This window comes from Galleria mellonella, unplaced genomic scaffold, assembly GCF_026898425.1.
Source record: "Galleria mellonella isolate WM207_F2 unplaced genomic scaffold, CSIRO_AGI_GalMel_v1 utg176, whole genome shotgun sequence".
NCBI lineage: Eukaryota > Metazoa > Arthropoda > Insecta > Lepidoptera > Pyralidae > Galleria > Galleria mellonella.
The window spans coordinates 197,119-214,552 of record NW_026442019.1 but is presented as its reverse complement, the minus strand read 5'-3'; the positions used below and the strand labels follow the sequence as shown (position 1 = coordinate 214,552).

At 37.0% G+C, this 17,434-nt stretch overlaps 1 protein-coding gene across 2 annotated transcripts; it reads right to left on the bottom strand.

The window, feature by feature from the left end:
* Nucleotides 1-9,839: 9,839 nt before the first annotated feature.
* Nucleotides 9,840-17,336, bottom strand: LOC113512769 (chymotrypsin-like elastase family member 2A). Of its 2 annotated transcripts, none has more exons than XM_026896684.3 (7): nt 16,934-17,335; nt 14,527-14,703; nt 13,034-13,265; nt 12,216-12,325; nt 11,574-11,741; nt 10,854-11,010; nt 9,840-10,107 (listed from the first exon to the last, which is right to left on the bottom strand). In XM_026896684.3, exons 1-7 carry the CDS (start codon nt 17,210-17,212, stop codon nt 9,878-9,880), a joined length of 1,353 nt encoding a protein of 450 aa, XP_026752485.1. In that variant the 5' UTR covers nt 17,213-17,335; the 3' UTR covers nt 9,840-9,877. The 2 variants fall into 2 exon arrangements, with proteins under 2 accessions (XP_026752485.1, XP_052749490.1); XM_052893530.1 differs by lacking the exon at nt 9,840-10,107 and adding an exon at nt 11,121-11,270 and having other exon boundaries at nt 10,872-11,010; nt 16,934-17,336.
* Nucleotides 17,337-17,434: the final 98 nt, after the last annotated feature.

The window sequence follows — 17,434 nt, the reverse complement described above, 5'->3', positions numbered from 1 at the left end:
GTAGTCAATTTTATAAATGCCCATTTATTTTATATATTCTATATCATTTATACATACTTTTTATTCCCTTTTGATTCCGATATGATGTCTTTTCTATTTTTAGCATTATTAAATATTCTTATCACATATCAGAAAGACGAATAAGAAGGCTCGTTTCTATGATCAAAACACGTACTAACCGAATAGTGTGTGGCCTCTTTTTCATTCCTACGCTTCATATAGTAAGAGGCAGTTTAGAGAGAATAAAAACTCGAAAAGAAAACCTATTCCAAGCCACTTGGCCAGCATAGCTTCATCATCTTCTTATAAAATCTTTGCCTATAATGAGACGTAATTGTTAATGTAAATAAAAATATTAAGATTTTGAGAATTTTTGTTCTTTCAACTCAACGATGACAAATAATTTCCCAAAGAGGATTGACGTCAGGCAGGCAACCGGTCGTAAAACTAAGCCAAATCTTTTTGTTATATGAATAAAAACATTACGCCGACCCCATATAATAATTGGGATAAGGGTAGGAAGATGATGATGATGACAAATAATCAGTCGTGACATAATTTCCATACTATTAGAATTGATTAAGCGATACGAGTTTTTTTTTTTTTTTATACAACTTAGAATAACAAATAAGCTGACGGCCCACCTGATGGAAGGTGGTAACCGTCGCCTATAAACATGAGCAGTACCATGGACATAACAGAGTATACTGTTTCGCCCATGATACCCCCCATGCGTTGCCATTCCTGAGGACTCAGATATTACGCCTCCGTACCCAGTAAATTCACGCCGTATCCCACCCTTCAAACTGAAATAATTTTGATTTTTTACCAACCGTTAATTGTCGACTGCAGAATTTACCTGTAGTTGCCACACTTGATAGACGGGTTGGCAGACAGTTATGCCGTGGAGATGTTTAAAGAGGGACGCTGCTGCTCATCCCTTGACCATTAAGTTCCCTTAATCGCTTCTTACATTCACAGGAAAAGAAGGAATGGCCTATTCTATGCCGGGTCTACACGGCGAACTTTGATATTTTTTATGTTTATTATAAATTAAATTGGGGTTGTTAAAAAATTAGGTAAAAAAGTTTATTCAGGGTTGACAACGCGAGCGTAATGTCCTGGTATTGCAGACGTTATACCGCTTATCATCTCAAGGGTATAAAATACAGAGTAATATACGAAAAGCTTCTATCGGCAGTGAACTATAGATATATATTCATACGAATCAACACATGAGTATGTATTTACCATCAGGTAAATTAATCTAGACATATGAAGAAAAACCTAACTATTCTATTTTACAGTTACATTAAATCATTGAAGAAACCGGTCTCAAATGGTAAATCCCACAGACATTTTGTATATATAACTTAATTATCTTCGTAACCTATAATAATAATGACCTCTGAGGTCATTATCGTCCAATGGTAGGTAAGTTATTAAGCAAATTCAAATTCAAATTCAAATTCAAATTCAAAAATCATTTATTCATGTAGGACATTTTAGCCGCTTATGAACGTCAAATTTTTACATTATAATTTTATATTTACCCTTCCAGTTCGGTATATAGATTTGAGAAGAACTGGCAAGAAACTCAATTGAATTACTTTTTTTTTTTAAAGCTTTATTTACAATGTATATTTATATAGGTGTCATGTCTAACATTAAATGAAAATTCAGTGCATGAACAACTATTGCCATGCACACTCGTCATTCAAGTAATCGTTTAGTGAGTAATAGGCTTTGCTCAGACAAATATGATTTAACAGATGTTTTGAATTTATTTAAGCCAACAAATTATAATATCTATTCCCATAAAAGACCTATTAACTTTTTCTAAACGATACTTGGGACAGCAAGTTTGTCTTTAAATCTAGTATTAATATTATGAATATTGCTGTTTTTTGGAATTAATTCAAGATTTTTTTGATCATATTTTATATTTGAATATATAAATTTAGAAGCAACGGTGATAATATTTGCCTCTTTGAATTTATCTCTTAATGAGTCACGACTCTTCATACAGTAGATCGCTCGAACGGCACGTTTTTGTAATATGAATATATTCTTAATATCTGCATAGTAATATTCCATAAGAGAGTAAACTATGAAAATAACTAAAATAGACTAATCTAGCAGTATCAGTATCAGTGTACTGTCTAACTTTACGCACGGCAAAAGCTGCCGAACTTAGTTTCGCTGCAAGGCTTTGAATTTGTGCACCCCATTGTGTTTTATTATCTAGTGTGATTCCTAGAAAGACAGTAGATTCTATAAATTGAGAGATTCAGTCATTTTTTAATATTGCAATTAGTATTAAAACTTTTAGATAGAGAGAAATTAACACATTTTGTTTTTTTAGCGTAAGCAACTATCTTTTACTCGCAATTTCCTTTGCGCCACCGAGATATGTTTATTTATTTATTTATTCTACACTTTATTTCACCAATATTACAGGAATTACTTTGTTTACTGGCTGGTAAAGCTGTTGAGCCCCTATGACAGGGATGGCTAGCCGGTCAATCGCTTTTAGGCAAAAAATATAATATCTTGCTTAACTAACGGAAAATGCACAGATGCAATGCTCACGCTAATATAAATAAGTAATTACTAAGAATAATTTTCAATTTTATGTTTTCCCTACTTAACGAAATAAAAAAAAGTACTGCAAATCTGACATTTTAAGCCAGTATCCGCAATTGGATGTATTGCCACCAACTTGCTGGAGTTTCGTCGAACAGAGTGTGTTCAGTTTTTGTTTGATCTTTTTATATTATTCTTGTTATATATGTGTAATATTCCTATTCTATATGTTATTGTACTCATGCTTTCCTGGGTGAGCGTATTGGAAGACTGTAAGGCTCAACCAGTGGATGTAATAAATAAATAATTGTGTACTGAACTGTGTTGTTTGATTTGTGATTTCAAGAAGTTTGTAATTGGTAGATCGCACAAGGTTTCGTCAGTTTCTTGGGTCTCTATGAGCTAAGAAACGAACAAACTCACTTTCAAATTTATTAAATTAATAAGGATATACAAGTTTTGAGGTCATTTCTCGATACTAATTGCAAACTTTCCTAATATTCTTAAACGAGGAGAAGACTTTCAATTCTTTTTTTTTTTTTTATCATGTTACTCGATTTTGTCGCTAACTTTGAATCAAATGTTTGTTTGATATATCCTGTTACCTTAACGGCTTTACCGATCGTCATGGAATTTGGTGTATACTACAGTACTTCACATGCTGTGTGGTCACAGCGTAGAATAGGCTTGATCTAATTGCACGTAAGTTACACCGGTAATTATTGAATTAAAATATAATAAATTAGAATAGGCCACCCCTTCCTTTTCCATGGATGTCGTAAGAGGCGACTAATGGAACTTAATAATCAAGGGATAGGCAGCAGTGTCTCTCTTAAAACATCATCAAAATCAGTCCGTCAAGTGTGGCAACTACTGGCAAAACACCCTTTACGGGGGGAAAAGGGATTGGCAGTAATGGGGTCAAATAGCCCCATTACCAACAATCCCTTATAGTCAAGTCGACCTCCACGTGGTTCCATCTGGAAACCATCATGGCTAATTCTAGTTGAATTCGTCAGAATGGGCTAACTGGCCAGCTTTCATCCTCATCAGTCATCTATCACTGGTGCCCCGCCAGTGTATACCGATAGCGCAGACGGGGTTACCATACCATTATCACTTATTAAAAAAAAACACCCTTTACCAGGAAAACCTAGGTTCAATAGTGGACAGTAAATGGCTGATATATGATGATAGTACTTAAGGTAAAGAATAAAACAGACTATTCTTTACCCAATCAATTAATTTTTTTTTACAACACAGGGGGTAAACGATCATGCGGCTCACCTAATGGTAAGTGACTACCGCCGCCTATGATCACCCACAACACCAGCGGCATTGCAGACGTGCTGCCGGCCTTTTAAAAAGGAATATACTCTTTTCTTGAAGGTTATGTTGTCGTATCGGTTCGGAAATACTGCTGCTGGAAGTTGATTCCAAAGAATGGTTGTGTGTGGAAGAAAGTGCCTTGAAAAACGCACGGTGGAAGACCGCCACTCGTCCAGATGATTGGGATGCAACTTTAGTTTGTGGCGAGTTACGGTACGGTGGTGAAAATCAGCAGCAGGTATCAATCCGAACAATTCCTCAGAGATTCGGGATATACGAATATCCCCGTTATATGAAATCGTGGGTAAAGGTAAATCCTTACTAACTTTACTGTGGTAGAGCCACGCTGTAATCCTATATGGTATTGCAGCATGAATGGGCCGGCTCGACCGGGGAAGTACCACACCCTCACAGAATACCGACGCTAAGTGGTTGTACTTTTAGTGCGATCACATTCCGTATGGTGAGTGAGGGAGTCCGGAGGCCCATCCCATTCCCATCCCATACCCATCCCTTTCCTATTCCTAAAATCCTTTCCCCAACCCCGTCCCCCTATCTTACAACACGCAACCATGGCAGTGGAATTAAAAAAAAATAACATACCCCAGGGAGGTACCAGTAACCATGTTGCTGGAGAATCCTCCCTCGAGCAACCACGCTCGGGCTGCCCTGCGTATTCTGGGGGGGGCAAAATTCCGCTCTTTGGAACCAAGGGCAAACGGAGCAAGATTTCTACGGCATCCCCTTCGCTCAATGTGAGCTTCTGCAACATCAGGGGATTACATTCTAACCTAAACGCTGTCCACCACCACCTAGAAACGGCGCGGCCGGCATTGCTTTTTCTAACGGAGACACAGATATCCTCTCCAAACGAAACTTCATACCTGACGTACCCGGGCTATAAACTTGAACATTGTTTTGTTTCGCGTGCCGGTGTATGCGCGTATGTCAGAGAGGATATCTGCTGTCGCCGCCTTGGAATTCTTGAAGGAACGGACCTGTCTATTTTATGGCTGCGCGTAGACTGCAATGACCATCCTCGCGTCTATGCATGCCTATACAGGTCCCACAGCGGTAACATCGAAACCGACCAACTCATTGAGCACGTCCAAATGGCTACAGATTCCCTGCTCGAACAGATTCCTTCCGCTGAAGTCGTGATTCTTGGCGACTTTAATGCCCACCATACCGAATGGCTTGGTTCACGTACAACCGACTATGCGGGAAGATCTGTTCATGACTTTGCTTTGGCTTATGGTCTGACGCAACTTGTTTCCTCGCCCACGCGAATACCTGATGTGTTGGACCATTCACCTTCACTGCTGGACCTTCTGCTGACCACCCACCCAGACAACTATGTGATTTCCGTCGAAGCTCCGCTTGGATCGTCGGATCACTGTCTGGTGCGGAGCGAGGTGCCTCTCATGAGTCCGATTCCACCACGTTCTACGGGTAGACGTCGTGTTTGGCACTACAAGTCGGCAGACTGGGATGAGATGCGGATTTTTTTCGCATCTTATCCATGGAGGCAGGTTTGCTTCGCACTGGTGGATCCCGACGCCATCGTCAATTCCATCGCCGATGTGGTGCTTCAGGGAATGGAATTATTTATTCCTAACTCTGTGGTACCTGTCGGTGGGAAATCCCAGCCCTGGTATGGAGCCTCTTGTAGAATAGCATCTCGCCTGAAACAGGAGTGCTTCCTAGCCTGGGCCAAAGGTGTGGCGTCGCGAGATCCTAACATCAGTGCCCTTAAAAAGAAGTATAAATTAAATTAATTTATACTTCTTTTTAAGGTTAAATTAATGAGAACTTATTTAGAGGATAGGGTTCAAACTGTAGATATTGACGGTGTAAAATCTAAGGGAGCTAATATTAAGATGGGCGTTCCACAAGGGTCAATCTTAGGCCCCTTTCTCTTTTTAATCTACATAAATGACCTTCCCTTTATGGTAGAGAAAATTGCAGATATAGTGCTGTTTGCGGATGATACTTCGTTAGTGTTTAAAATTGGACGTCAAAGTAATCAATTAGACGATGTAAATTGTGCTATGTCTGCAATATTAAATTGGTTTACATGTAATAACCTATTATTAAATTCCAGCAAAACAAAGTGTATAAAATTTACACTTCCTAATGTAAGACTAATAAATACACAGTTATTGCTTAATGACGAAATAGTAAATTTTGTTAATGATACAGTTTTTTTAGGTATAACAGTGGACTCGAAATTACAATGGGGGCCCCATATTTCAAAATTGGCCAGTAGACTCAGTTCTGCTGCATATGCAATTAGAAGAATTAGGCAATTAACAGACGTGGCGACGGCTAAACTTGTATATTTTAGTTATTTCCATAGCATAATGTCTTATGGCATACTGCTGTGGGGTAAAGCAGCCGATATAAATACTATATTTGTTTTACAAAAGAGAGCCATACGTTCTATTTATGGTATGGGTTCAAGAGAGTCATTACGTCAGTGCTTTAAAGACTCAAATATCCTCACAGTTACTTCACAATACATTTATGAAAATATTATGTATACACGGAAGAACTTAGCGAGTTTTAAAAAACTCAAAGACTGTACAAGTAGAAACTTACGCAATATAAATAAGCTTATTTTACCTAAATGCCGTCTGCACAAAATCAGTAATTCATTCTATGGTAATTGCATAAGATTTTATAATAAACTGCCGGAATCTGCATTAAATCTGACAGAGAGGCAATTCAAATCTTATATTAAACAATTTTTATGTAAGAAAGCCTATTACAGGATAGACGAATTCATAGATGACAACATATCAAGTAAATAATTAGTTTATTAGCATACAACGTTATAATTTTATTTTCTCATTGCTTTCTTGATTTAATTGATTAATTTTAGAAATATGAAAGCGTAGCGGTTTTTTGTATTAATTGCCGCATGCATTCTTATGTAAAATGTGAATACTATAACTATCAGATGGCAATTGTGAGTAGCTTTGACGTGGTCTAGTGTTTTGAGTAGTCATGCTCACTAAAATGTCCAGACTTGTGGCGGCGTGGTGGGCCGGGTCATTGGGCTCCCTAAAATATGGTCGAGCGCAGTGATGGCTGGCTCATCCGTCATACTCGTGAACGGGTGCTGCTTGTAGGGACTGGTCTGCTCTAATCACTATGACTGATTTCCTCTTATTAATTGTTTAACCAGTTGGTTATGTATTCAATTTTTTTTTTCTTTTTGAGTATTTAATTGAATTAGTGCTAATTGGTGGTTTGTATTCACACAATTAAACTTAAAAATGTAAAATAATAATAAAATTATTTAAAAGAGCATCACGCAAGTTTCTTGCTCGTTCTTCTTGTGATGAGACAGCTTTCCGAACGAGCGGTAAATTAAAAAAAATGTAATGACTTTTCAAAAGTGCTTCAATGTAAGTTTATTTGAATAAATGATTTCTATTCTATTCTATTCTATTCTATTCTATAACTTTGCCTCTAGGTCCTTCAAAAGAGTTTTGGCCACAGCGAAGTCAGAGCATATTGGTAGAATTGGCAAGAGATTGGCCAGTTTACCTTCGGGATCTCGAGCTTTCTGGTCTCTTGCCAAAGCTGCACAAGGGAATTTCTGTCAGTCATCTTTTCCACCATTGCGCAGGGAGGATAACTCGTTGGCTCTGAACGCCAAAGAGAAGGCCGATCTCCTTGGATCTCTCTTTGCATCAAACTCGACGTTGGATGACGGAGAGAAACTACCGCCGACCATTCCGCGTTGTAAGAGCTCTATGCCGAATGTTAAATTCACGCAAAGATCAGTGCGTAGAGCACTTCTCTCCCTTGAAATCCATAAGTCGAGTGGGCCCGATGGCATTCCTCCAATTGTGCTTAGGACGTGCGCACCAGAGTTGGCTCCGGTTCTTACGCGTCTTTTTCGGCTCTGTTACTCATCAGGTATAGTCCCAAAGTTTTGGAAGACTGCTTTGGTGCATCCGATCCCTAAAAAGGAGACCGCTCAGATCCAGCTAACTATAGGCCCATAGCTATTACTTCCTTATTCTCGAAAGTCATGGAATCAGTTATTAACGATCAACTGCTCCGGTACCTAGAGGATCGCCAGCTGATCTCAGACCGCCAGTACGGCTTTCGACGAGGACGCTCGGCTGGTGATCTTTTAATTTATTTAACACACCGATGGGCGGTGGCAATCGAGAATAAGGGAGAGGCCTTAGCTGTTAGTCTGGATATTGCGAAAGCCTTTGATCGGGTGTGGCATAGGGCACTAATCTCGAAACTACCTTCGTTTGGGTTGCCCGCGAGATTGTGCAGTTGGGTCGCCAGCTTTCTTAAGGAACGTAGCATTAAGGTCGTAGTCGACGGAGCATGCTCTGACTTAAAACCTGTGAATGCTGGTGTCCCGCAAGGCTGTGTACTATCTCCGACACTGTTTCTTCTGCATATCAATGATATGTTACAGATCAGTGATATTCATTGTTATGCGGACGACAGTACAGGAGATGCATTATACACTGGTCATGCAAAGATCTCGCGGGCACATACCGATGAGCTCCGGAACAGACTTGTGTCTGAAATCGAAACTTCACTCGATAAAGTTTCGATCTGGGGTGAACGCAATCTTGTTCACTTTAACCCTAAAAAGACACAAGTCTGCGCGTTCACCGCAAAAAAGACACCGTTTGTCGTATCTCCTCACTTTCAGGGCACTTCCCTTGATAATAAGTCGAGTCTGGGGATTCTTGGCGTCGATATATCTAGCGACGTCCAGTTTTGCGGTCATCTGGAGGAAAAAGCTAAGATAGCTTCCAAAAAGTTGGGGGTGCTCAATAGGGTGAGACGGTATTTCACGCCAGAAAACCGCCTGAAACTGTATAAAGCTCAAGTGAGGCCACACATGGAATACTGTTCTCACCTGTGGGCAGGAGCGCCACAGTACCAACTCCTTCCATTAGACCGCATTCAAAGTCGGGCAGCTCGAATTGTTGACGATCGGCGTCTTACTGTCCGGCTCGACCCACTGAAACTGCGTAGAGATGTTGCATCTCTGTGCATCTTCTACCGAATTTATCATGGGGAGTGCTCTGAAGAATTGTTCGGATTGATACCTGCTGCTGATTTTCACCATCGTACAACCCGCCATAAACTAAAATTTCATCCCAACCATCTGGACGAGTGGCGGTCCTCCACCGTGCGTTTTTCAAGGCACTTTCTCCCACGCACAACCACTCTTTGGAATCAACTTCCAGCAGCAGTATTTCCGAACCGATACGACAACATAACCTTCAAGAAAAGAGCATATTCCTTTTTAAAAGGCCGGCAGCACACCTGCAATGCCGTAGGTGTTGTGGGTGATTATGGGCGGCGGTAGTCACTTACCATCAGGTGAGCCGCATGCTCGTTTGCCCCCTGTGTTGTAAAAAAAAAAAAAAAAAAAAAAAAAAAAAAAAAAAAAAAAAAAATGTGAAAGTAAATTTGTTTGTTCACCTTACAGTACCTTAACGGCTTAACCAATCACTATGCAATTTGATTTATATATTATATACTATTTTTTTTTATACAACTTAGAATGGCAAACAAGCTGACGGCCCACCTGATGGAAAGTGGTAACCGTCGCCTATAGACATGAGCAGTACCATGGACATAACAGAGTATACTGTTTCGCCCATGATACCCCCCATGCGTTGCCATTCCTGAGGACTCAGATGTTATTCCTCTGTACCCTGTAAATTCACGCCATATCCCACCCTTCAAACCGAAACACAGCCATGCAAACACAACTGCTTCACGGTTGAAACACGAATGGGCTACCTCTGTAGGTACCCAAGCAATCGACTTTTGTACAAAGTCTCCCTCTATTAAACATAGATATAGACTACATTTTTATCCTAGTCACGTGAACGGTATCGGGATAAAAGCTAGTAATATAAAACTCCATATTAAACTTTGTTTTAATCAAATAATTATAATATTAATTATCAGTCTTGATATGGCTATTTATCCATCCAACAAAAGAACCGACATCAGTGAATAAAGAGTACTGTGTATGGTCACATATAGGCTGGTTGGGTCGCGATAAGGCGATAGAGACTATGCCATGGACATGCCAAGCGCCAGTAGCGTTAGCTGATGAATCACCAGTAATATCAGGAACGAACACTTGGTAAGCACCACCGCTGTCTCCATTGCATGCTGAGGTACCTATAATATTTATAACAAAACTGAAACTTTCAAAAAAGTATAATTGATACTTTTCAGTTTTTTTATGCTTCAAGGTATAAAAATAAACCCGTAACTTATTTTCTTTTATGCGAATGAAAAAGGCAAATAAGCTGACGGGCCACCTGATGAAAATAGATCAGCGTCACCTTTAGACATAAACAGTACCATAGACATAAGGCAGTATATTATGGCACCTTTGATATCGTTCATGCGTTGCCACTCCTGAAGACTAAGGTGTTATGTCTTTGTACCCTGTAATTTCATTGCCATATCTCATGCTTCAAACCGAAGCAGCTTTGCTAACACAGCTACATCACGGCAAAAATCTAATAATAGTAAACGCTTATAATGAAAAATAACTTTATAAAAATCAAAAGAACATGCTCGAATGTTGTGCGTTTCAGACAGTCCGAGAATGACAAAAGAAACTCGTCTCCTTTTATAAACGGTACTTCGCATAAAGACACGAAGCTCTATTGGCGTAATAGAATAAACTGTTATAGCCAATGATATAGAAATTTTGTTAAAATATAAAAATCATATTGAAACTATGTGATGAAATAAATTTCGCAGCGAGCACAATTGAAACTCGAATCTTCTATGCCCTACCGAAGCGAATGCTTAGTTGAAATATTACCCAAACTACTTTACCTATACTTATTACATTAGTTTAAATTTGCTTGTCAATTACAGCAATATTTAAATGGTGTATAAATAAGTCGTACCATTTCTGTATCCAGCGCAGAATTTTTTAGCATTTAACAACTTTCCGAAAAAGGCAACGTTACTTTTGATGCAAGGCGCTTCTAATATTTTGGGCAGAACTACTTGATGTAAAGTACTTGCCAGCTTATCGTTATGATTGAACCCCCATCCAACTACCTGGAAGTGAAGTAATAATTTAAAAACATTAAAATGCAGTATTTGCAGCGATATGATGATGGAGTAACAAAAGGAAGCTTTTTAGCTCAGTTATATGGCCGGTACATTACCATTTTAACTTGCTAATTTTCGGGATACATCTACATCAATTGATATTTGTTTATGCTGCTCGGATGGTAAATAACTGATAACATGAACAGCATCATGGAAAACATTGTGATGTTCATGGAGCGGACATGACTACTGGAACAGCATGACTGCTAAAAACACCATTGCACAAGCCAGATTTCAAATACGTCTCAACTTCTTATCTGCCAGTATGTCCAAAGTTTGTAACGTTAGACTTAGTATCTTTAGATCTTCTGTGCAATTTTCTTAAATATAATAATATATAATTTATAATGTTTTTAAGTACATTTGTAGTGATCATCATATTAGCTTCCAATTGCCCACTATTACAAACAACGATCCTATATCACCTGCAGTCTGCATCTACAAACTTCCTGCAATACATTTGAGATTATCACTCCATCTATCGGTAAAAGCTTTATTTAAATACTTACAGTTCCCATGATAGTCCCTACTGGCAATTTTTTATAAGCGTTCACATTCCATAAACAAGCTGGCTGAACATAATCGTCGTATGTTATTTCAGTCTTCATTTTCAACAGCGAGATATCGTTATCCAGTCTCTTAGGTTTATATTCCTCATGCACTATAACTTGATGTATCTATTGAGACAATTATAGTACAATATTGTAAAATGTATTTACTGGGTATGGTGAAAGGAAAAAATTGGAGGCCCTACCACTTTCTTTGATCTTTTGATAAGTCGTGATTGTGCAAACAAATTTAAGGAAAAAACCCCTCAAAACAATAATTTATAATTGGCTTCCTAAAAAAAATCGACTTCAATCGTGGTCAAATTAGTTAATTTTTAAAAACTACAACCGATTTTATTTTTAATTCTATAGGAACTAATCTAAAAGCATTCCCTTTCAGATGAAAAAAAATAATTTCCGAATCGGTTCATTAATGACGGAGATAAAAAGTGAATAACCAAATTGAGAAGCACATTCTTTTTTGAGGTCATTTAATAAAGCCCTATACCAAACTGATTATTCTGTATGGGAACAATGTCTACAATTTTAGAGGTCAGAGTTTTAACATTTGTGATTAGAATGCAATATTTTGACCATATTTACCTCTCTCTCCTGCGTCGCAACATCGCCACCAATCAACTGATACTTTCCAAAAATGACACTTAATATCTCTGGCAGAACTGGCTTCCCATTGATTGTTGAACAATGAGCAGCTGAAATATTTCAAGAACTAAAATTTACTATCATAATTAAATTAAGTCTTAACATCTCCCATTCCAAAGCTTTTAACTTTGCCACAATTCTCCAAGGAATTTGCTTAAAAATAGTCTTCGCTGTCGTCGTGATACAACTGTGCTTGTAGAACTATGATTCTATTTGAAGGCCAGTAAAATTACAAAGGATAAAACCTTAGTTCTTTGGAATGGCAACGCATGGTGGATACCATAAATGTGATAGAGCATTTTATTATGTTTGTCGTACTGTAGACAGCAGTTATGATCAGTTATGAGCATCAAGAGAGCCGTTAGTTTGTTTACCGTAAAAAAGATCTTGTTCCCAAAAATAGATGAAACTCTAAGGCAGTATTTTCTACACATCACATATGGTTTAATAAATCAAAGATGGAGTTCAATGAGTTCTGGAAGAAACCGCTATTTAGTAATAAGTTTGTCCATCCGTCCAAGAGCGTTGCCTTTTTATCTTGCGTTCATGTAGTTAAGTTTATATATATAATTATTCATTTCGTTTGTGTATATATTATTAATTTTATAATCGGTATCATTCGTTGCAGGGAACAAATTAAGAGTTTTCATTCATTTATTCAATTAAGTGACTGACGAGTTGATGAGTAGAGACAGAAATACAAATTCGGACAATTTTGTATATAACATTTTTTAACAATGTACATTGTCCTTACTAACCAGTTAGTACAAAGATTTTTGACAGAAGTGTTCCACCACAAACGTATTTCACAGAAGACTGTTCCAGTCTGTAAATGGCTCCGTGCCAGGGCCAGTCTCCAGGCTTAGTAGGCTGGCCATTGACAATTAGCTCTGTATGCTGCACTTTACGTCTCCCACATGAACCAGTAGGTACTGAAAGAGCCACGTGCGCTGTTCCTTTATATCCTTGAAGATGATTATCAAGAAATCCCTGACAATAAAAAATACAAGCATGAATTTACTGGGTACAGAGGAATAACACCTGAATCCCTAAGGAATGGCAACGCATGGGGGGTATCATGGGCGAAACAATATACTCTGTTATGTCCATGGTACTGCTCATGTCTATAGGCGATGGTTACCACTTTTCATCAGGTGGGCCATAAGCTTGTTTGCCATTCTAAGTAATATAAAAAAAAAGCAAATAAATTTTATTTGCCAGTGTACATACATTTTTTATAACAAGTCAGTTAAGACAATGAAATTTCAATTGAAGCCTAGGTACAGACTAGAATTTTTTACTTATAGGAATAAAACCATGATCAATACTGAGAGTTTCAATATTACAATTAAAACAAACAAAGCAGAAAGCTGAAATTGCGTGGTTTTGTAATATAATAGTACAGACACTATCATCATCGTCATCATATCCACCATTATCTGTTCGTTGCTGAACATTGTCCTCCTCTTTTGGGAGTTTTGCCATTAGTTCCTATACTTGGCAAATGGGTTAGCTACCGCTGTTAGGTTTTTGGTGATGTTTTAAAAGAGACGTTACTACTTATCCCTTGACTCTTTTCCCTTAGTCTCTTACGACACCCACAGGAAAGAAAGGGGTGGCCCATTCTTTGGCGAGACCACATCACAACAGACACTAAAAATATTGGTAATGAAGGTTCGAAGGGCGTATATATTATTTATAAACGCAATCAGTAAACAAAATAAAACACCAACTCTTTGAGCTTTCCAATGACCAACACTATATTTTTTTAAATCATTAATATTCTACAGTTTACAGATGGCCAGTTCGAAGTTTAACAACTATATCAATTTCAAAAAGAAAGCTCCTTTGCGGTCTACGTTACGCATATCGCCAATTCTGAATTAATTTTGATAGTTATTTTTTAATAAATTAGTAATTATAGGTTTTTATCGATTAATAATTACAAATTTTGTTAATATTTGGAGAGGATGGATGAGAAAAGAATTACGAAAGAGATTTACTGAGCAAAAATTAATGGAGATGTAGGCAGAAGCTGCTTTAGGAAGGACGTATGTTGACCAAATAGACGACGTATTGAAGAAGGGACAAAACAAATGTACTCGTAACCGGCGAGAATGTATGAAAAGATTGGTAAATGTGGAGGAAGCGATAGAGGTCTGCTTGAATCTAAACATTTAGTGCTGTATTGTTTATGTCTACCCTAATGGGAGGCATGGCAAATATGTATGTACAAGTATTGGTCACTTACTGGATCTGGTTCCTTACAATATTCAACCGTATTTACGTCGATAGAAGTAGGATACGGCACTGTTCCCGTCTGTGGTCCTTTGACAGTGACAATCAAACGGGACGCTGATTTGAAAAATCTTATTGAAACCTCTAAATCTGATAAGTCAGATTTTATTCGTGCCACAGTGTCATCTGCCTGTAAATTAAATAACACATAAATAATTTCTTACTGATTTCATAAACATGAAAGTGGGTTTATTTATTTCTTGCCCCCTTAACAATAGGCATGAGTAATATTGACAGCACAATCCCCATTTTAAAAAAGTTTGAATTTGACACATAAAATCCCCATTAACAAAATAATCCGCTATTTATTGAATTCATTTGTTACAAAAAATGTGATAAATGAAGAACCGCTCGAGCGATTTTGTGCAAACTTCACATAAACCATCTACTAAATAGTCCGAACAAAACCTAAGCATTTAGTTTGGGTAGGTGAGCCCGTTCTTGAGTTATAAAATTACAACGAAAAATGGCATTAATTTTTATATACATATAGATAGATTGTATATATCGTTTATTACGTGTATCACGTCGTTTACATAAAAACAAAACATCATGAAATTAATGAATTTCATCGTGCCTCCGATCAAACTGTTTATAATTACTCCTCTCCATCCAAAGGTTGCCTGGAAGAGATCGCCTTTAGCGATAAAGTTGCCCATTGTTTTTTTATTGTGATTATTTCTTGTAATTGTTTATATTTAGAATAAGTATAATATTGTAATCTTTTGGAGGAAACAATAAAGAGTATCTATCTATCTACATTGTAGATAGAAGACAGTTCTACCGAAGTACACTTGTTAGAAGCCGGTCTGGTATAATTATATGCAATAATTTCGCTCTACGTATATCTGCTAAAGTCCTTTACACGTGGCGCTTGCACGGCTATGGAAATTACGGCTAATAATGTAAAATTTTACGACGCATTTTCCTTAATAAGTACTATTTATTTTTAAGTGACTTTCATAAGAGGAGGATTTTCAATTCACTTAATTTTTATTTTGTATCCTGTTTTTATTTCTAATAAACTTTTCCCCGTGACTTCGTCTGCATAAATAGGATATATTTACAGACAGAGATAAAAAGAATCCTATGTCCTACTTCACCTCATGTAGTATTGGTTAAGGTATTAAGAATATATGGAGAAACTTATAGACTACTTTTTATGGTGATCAGTGACTAGTATGTGTATCCTAGTCACGCGGACGAAGTCGCGTGTAAAAGCTAGTTTATATAATATATTCTTTCTTTTTGGAACACTATCTTACATTATTTTGAAATAAACTGTAGCCCATGTCATTCCTTTATGTATGTAGCTCTATTGCTATGTTTATGTTACAATTGCAAGAATTTTTATTAAGTAATTATGCTTAATTATTTTTTGAGTTTATTCATTGTAAACAAAAAAAAAATCGAATCTGTTCCCTTTATAATATAAAATTAGATAATATTTATTATGTTTAAATTGATATTATTATATTTTTTGCAAAACAAAATCTTGTTAATTCTACTAGAAACAGACTATAAGCAGACGGCCTACTACTTAATATAAATATAAACGCAGACAGCACCCGGACTACAAATAAGCACAAGATGTGAATACAAACAGAAATAGTCATGAATACAAATGTTGTATTGTACGGATATCGAATCGACGACCGTCAGGGAGCGACACAGTATATCATTGTTAAAAGACTACATTTTTTGATATCAACAAGATCACAAAACGAATTTGTACAAATGTGAACATTTATTTAAACGAAAACATCAAAGTGTTTTACCATTAAAAAAAGAACTTGTTTCATAATTATTTGTCACATTTCCAATATATATATTTTTTTTATTTCATTTCACCGTGTATATCATTTAATAAATAAAAATAATTAATTACATATAGCTTCTTTTAAGAATTTAATAAGCAGTCTTTAAACAAACTGTTGCAGAAGTAAAGCGAGACAGGAGATTTTGTACAAAAGTCGTTTGCTTTAACACCTCTGTCCCATTCGTATTTCTGCTGTGAATCAATTGTGTTTGCATGGCTGTATTTCGGTTTGAAGGATGGGATATGGCAATGAATTTACATGGTACAGAGGTATAACACCTGAGTTCTCAGGAACGACAACGCATGGAGGGTATCATGGGCGAAACAGTATACTCTGTTATGTCCATGGTACTGCTCATATTTACAGGCGACCAGTTTCCATTATATGGTTTACCAGTTTCCATTATATGGTTTACCAGTTTCCATTATATGGTTTACCAGTTTCCATTAGGTAGGCCGTCAGCTTGTTTGCCATTGTACAAAGTCGCCCTCTGGTGGTCTATGTCTGTTTGCCACATTCGTGGTATAAAAAATTACTCACCAATGTCACTGTTGCTTCAGAATCAAACTTAATTGTAACACGAGAATGTGCAGGAAACTTCTCATAAATGGCCAATTCGTATTTATTTTCTTCATCAGGGCTCAATCCTGGTTCGAAAATTGCTTCCAGAACTTGATTGCCTTTGCAAGGGTATGCCCTTGCTATGGGATTCCCGACTATGCCCCATCCGCTTGTCAAATTAGATGCCTCTACGTATTTTAGTATATTTATAACAATGATAAATAATAATTTAATTTTTAAATGTAATTGTGAATTCATTATTTTAAATGTATATTAAATTATATTATAAAAAATATTTTGTTCATATTTTTTTAAAAAACTAATGGGTCGATCACTGGTCTGTTTACTTCAGTGTATTAAGACTGACTACAAATTAAAAACATCTCATGCATAAATGTTACATGTAATGTCTAAAATATAAGCAATTTTGTAAATGTCTGTTATGCACTTTATTTATCACAACACACTACATTATATGGC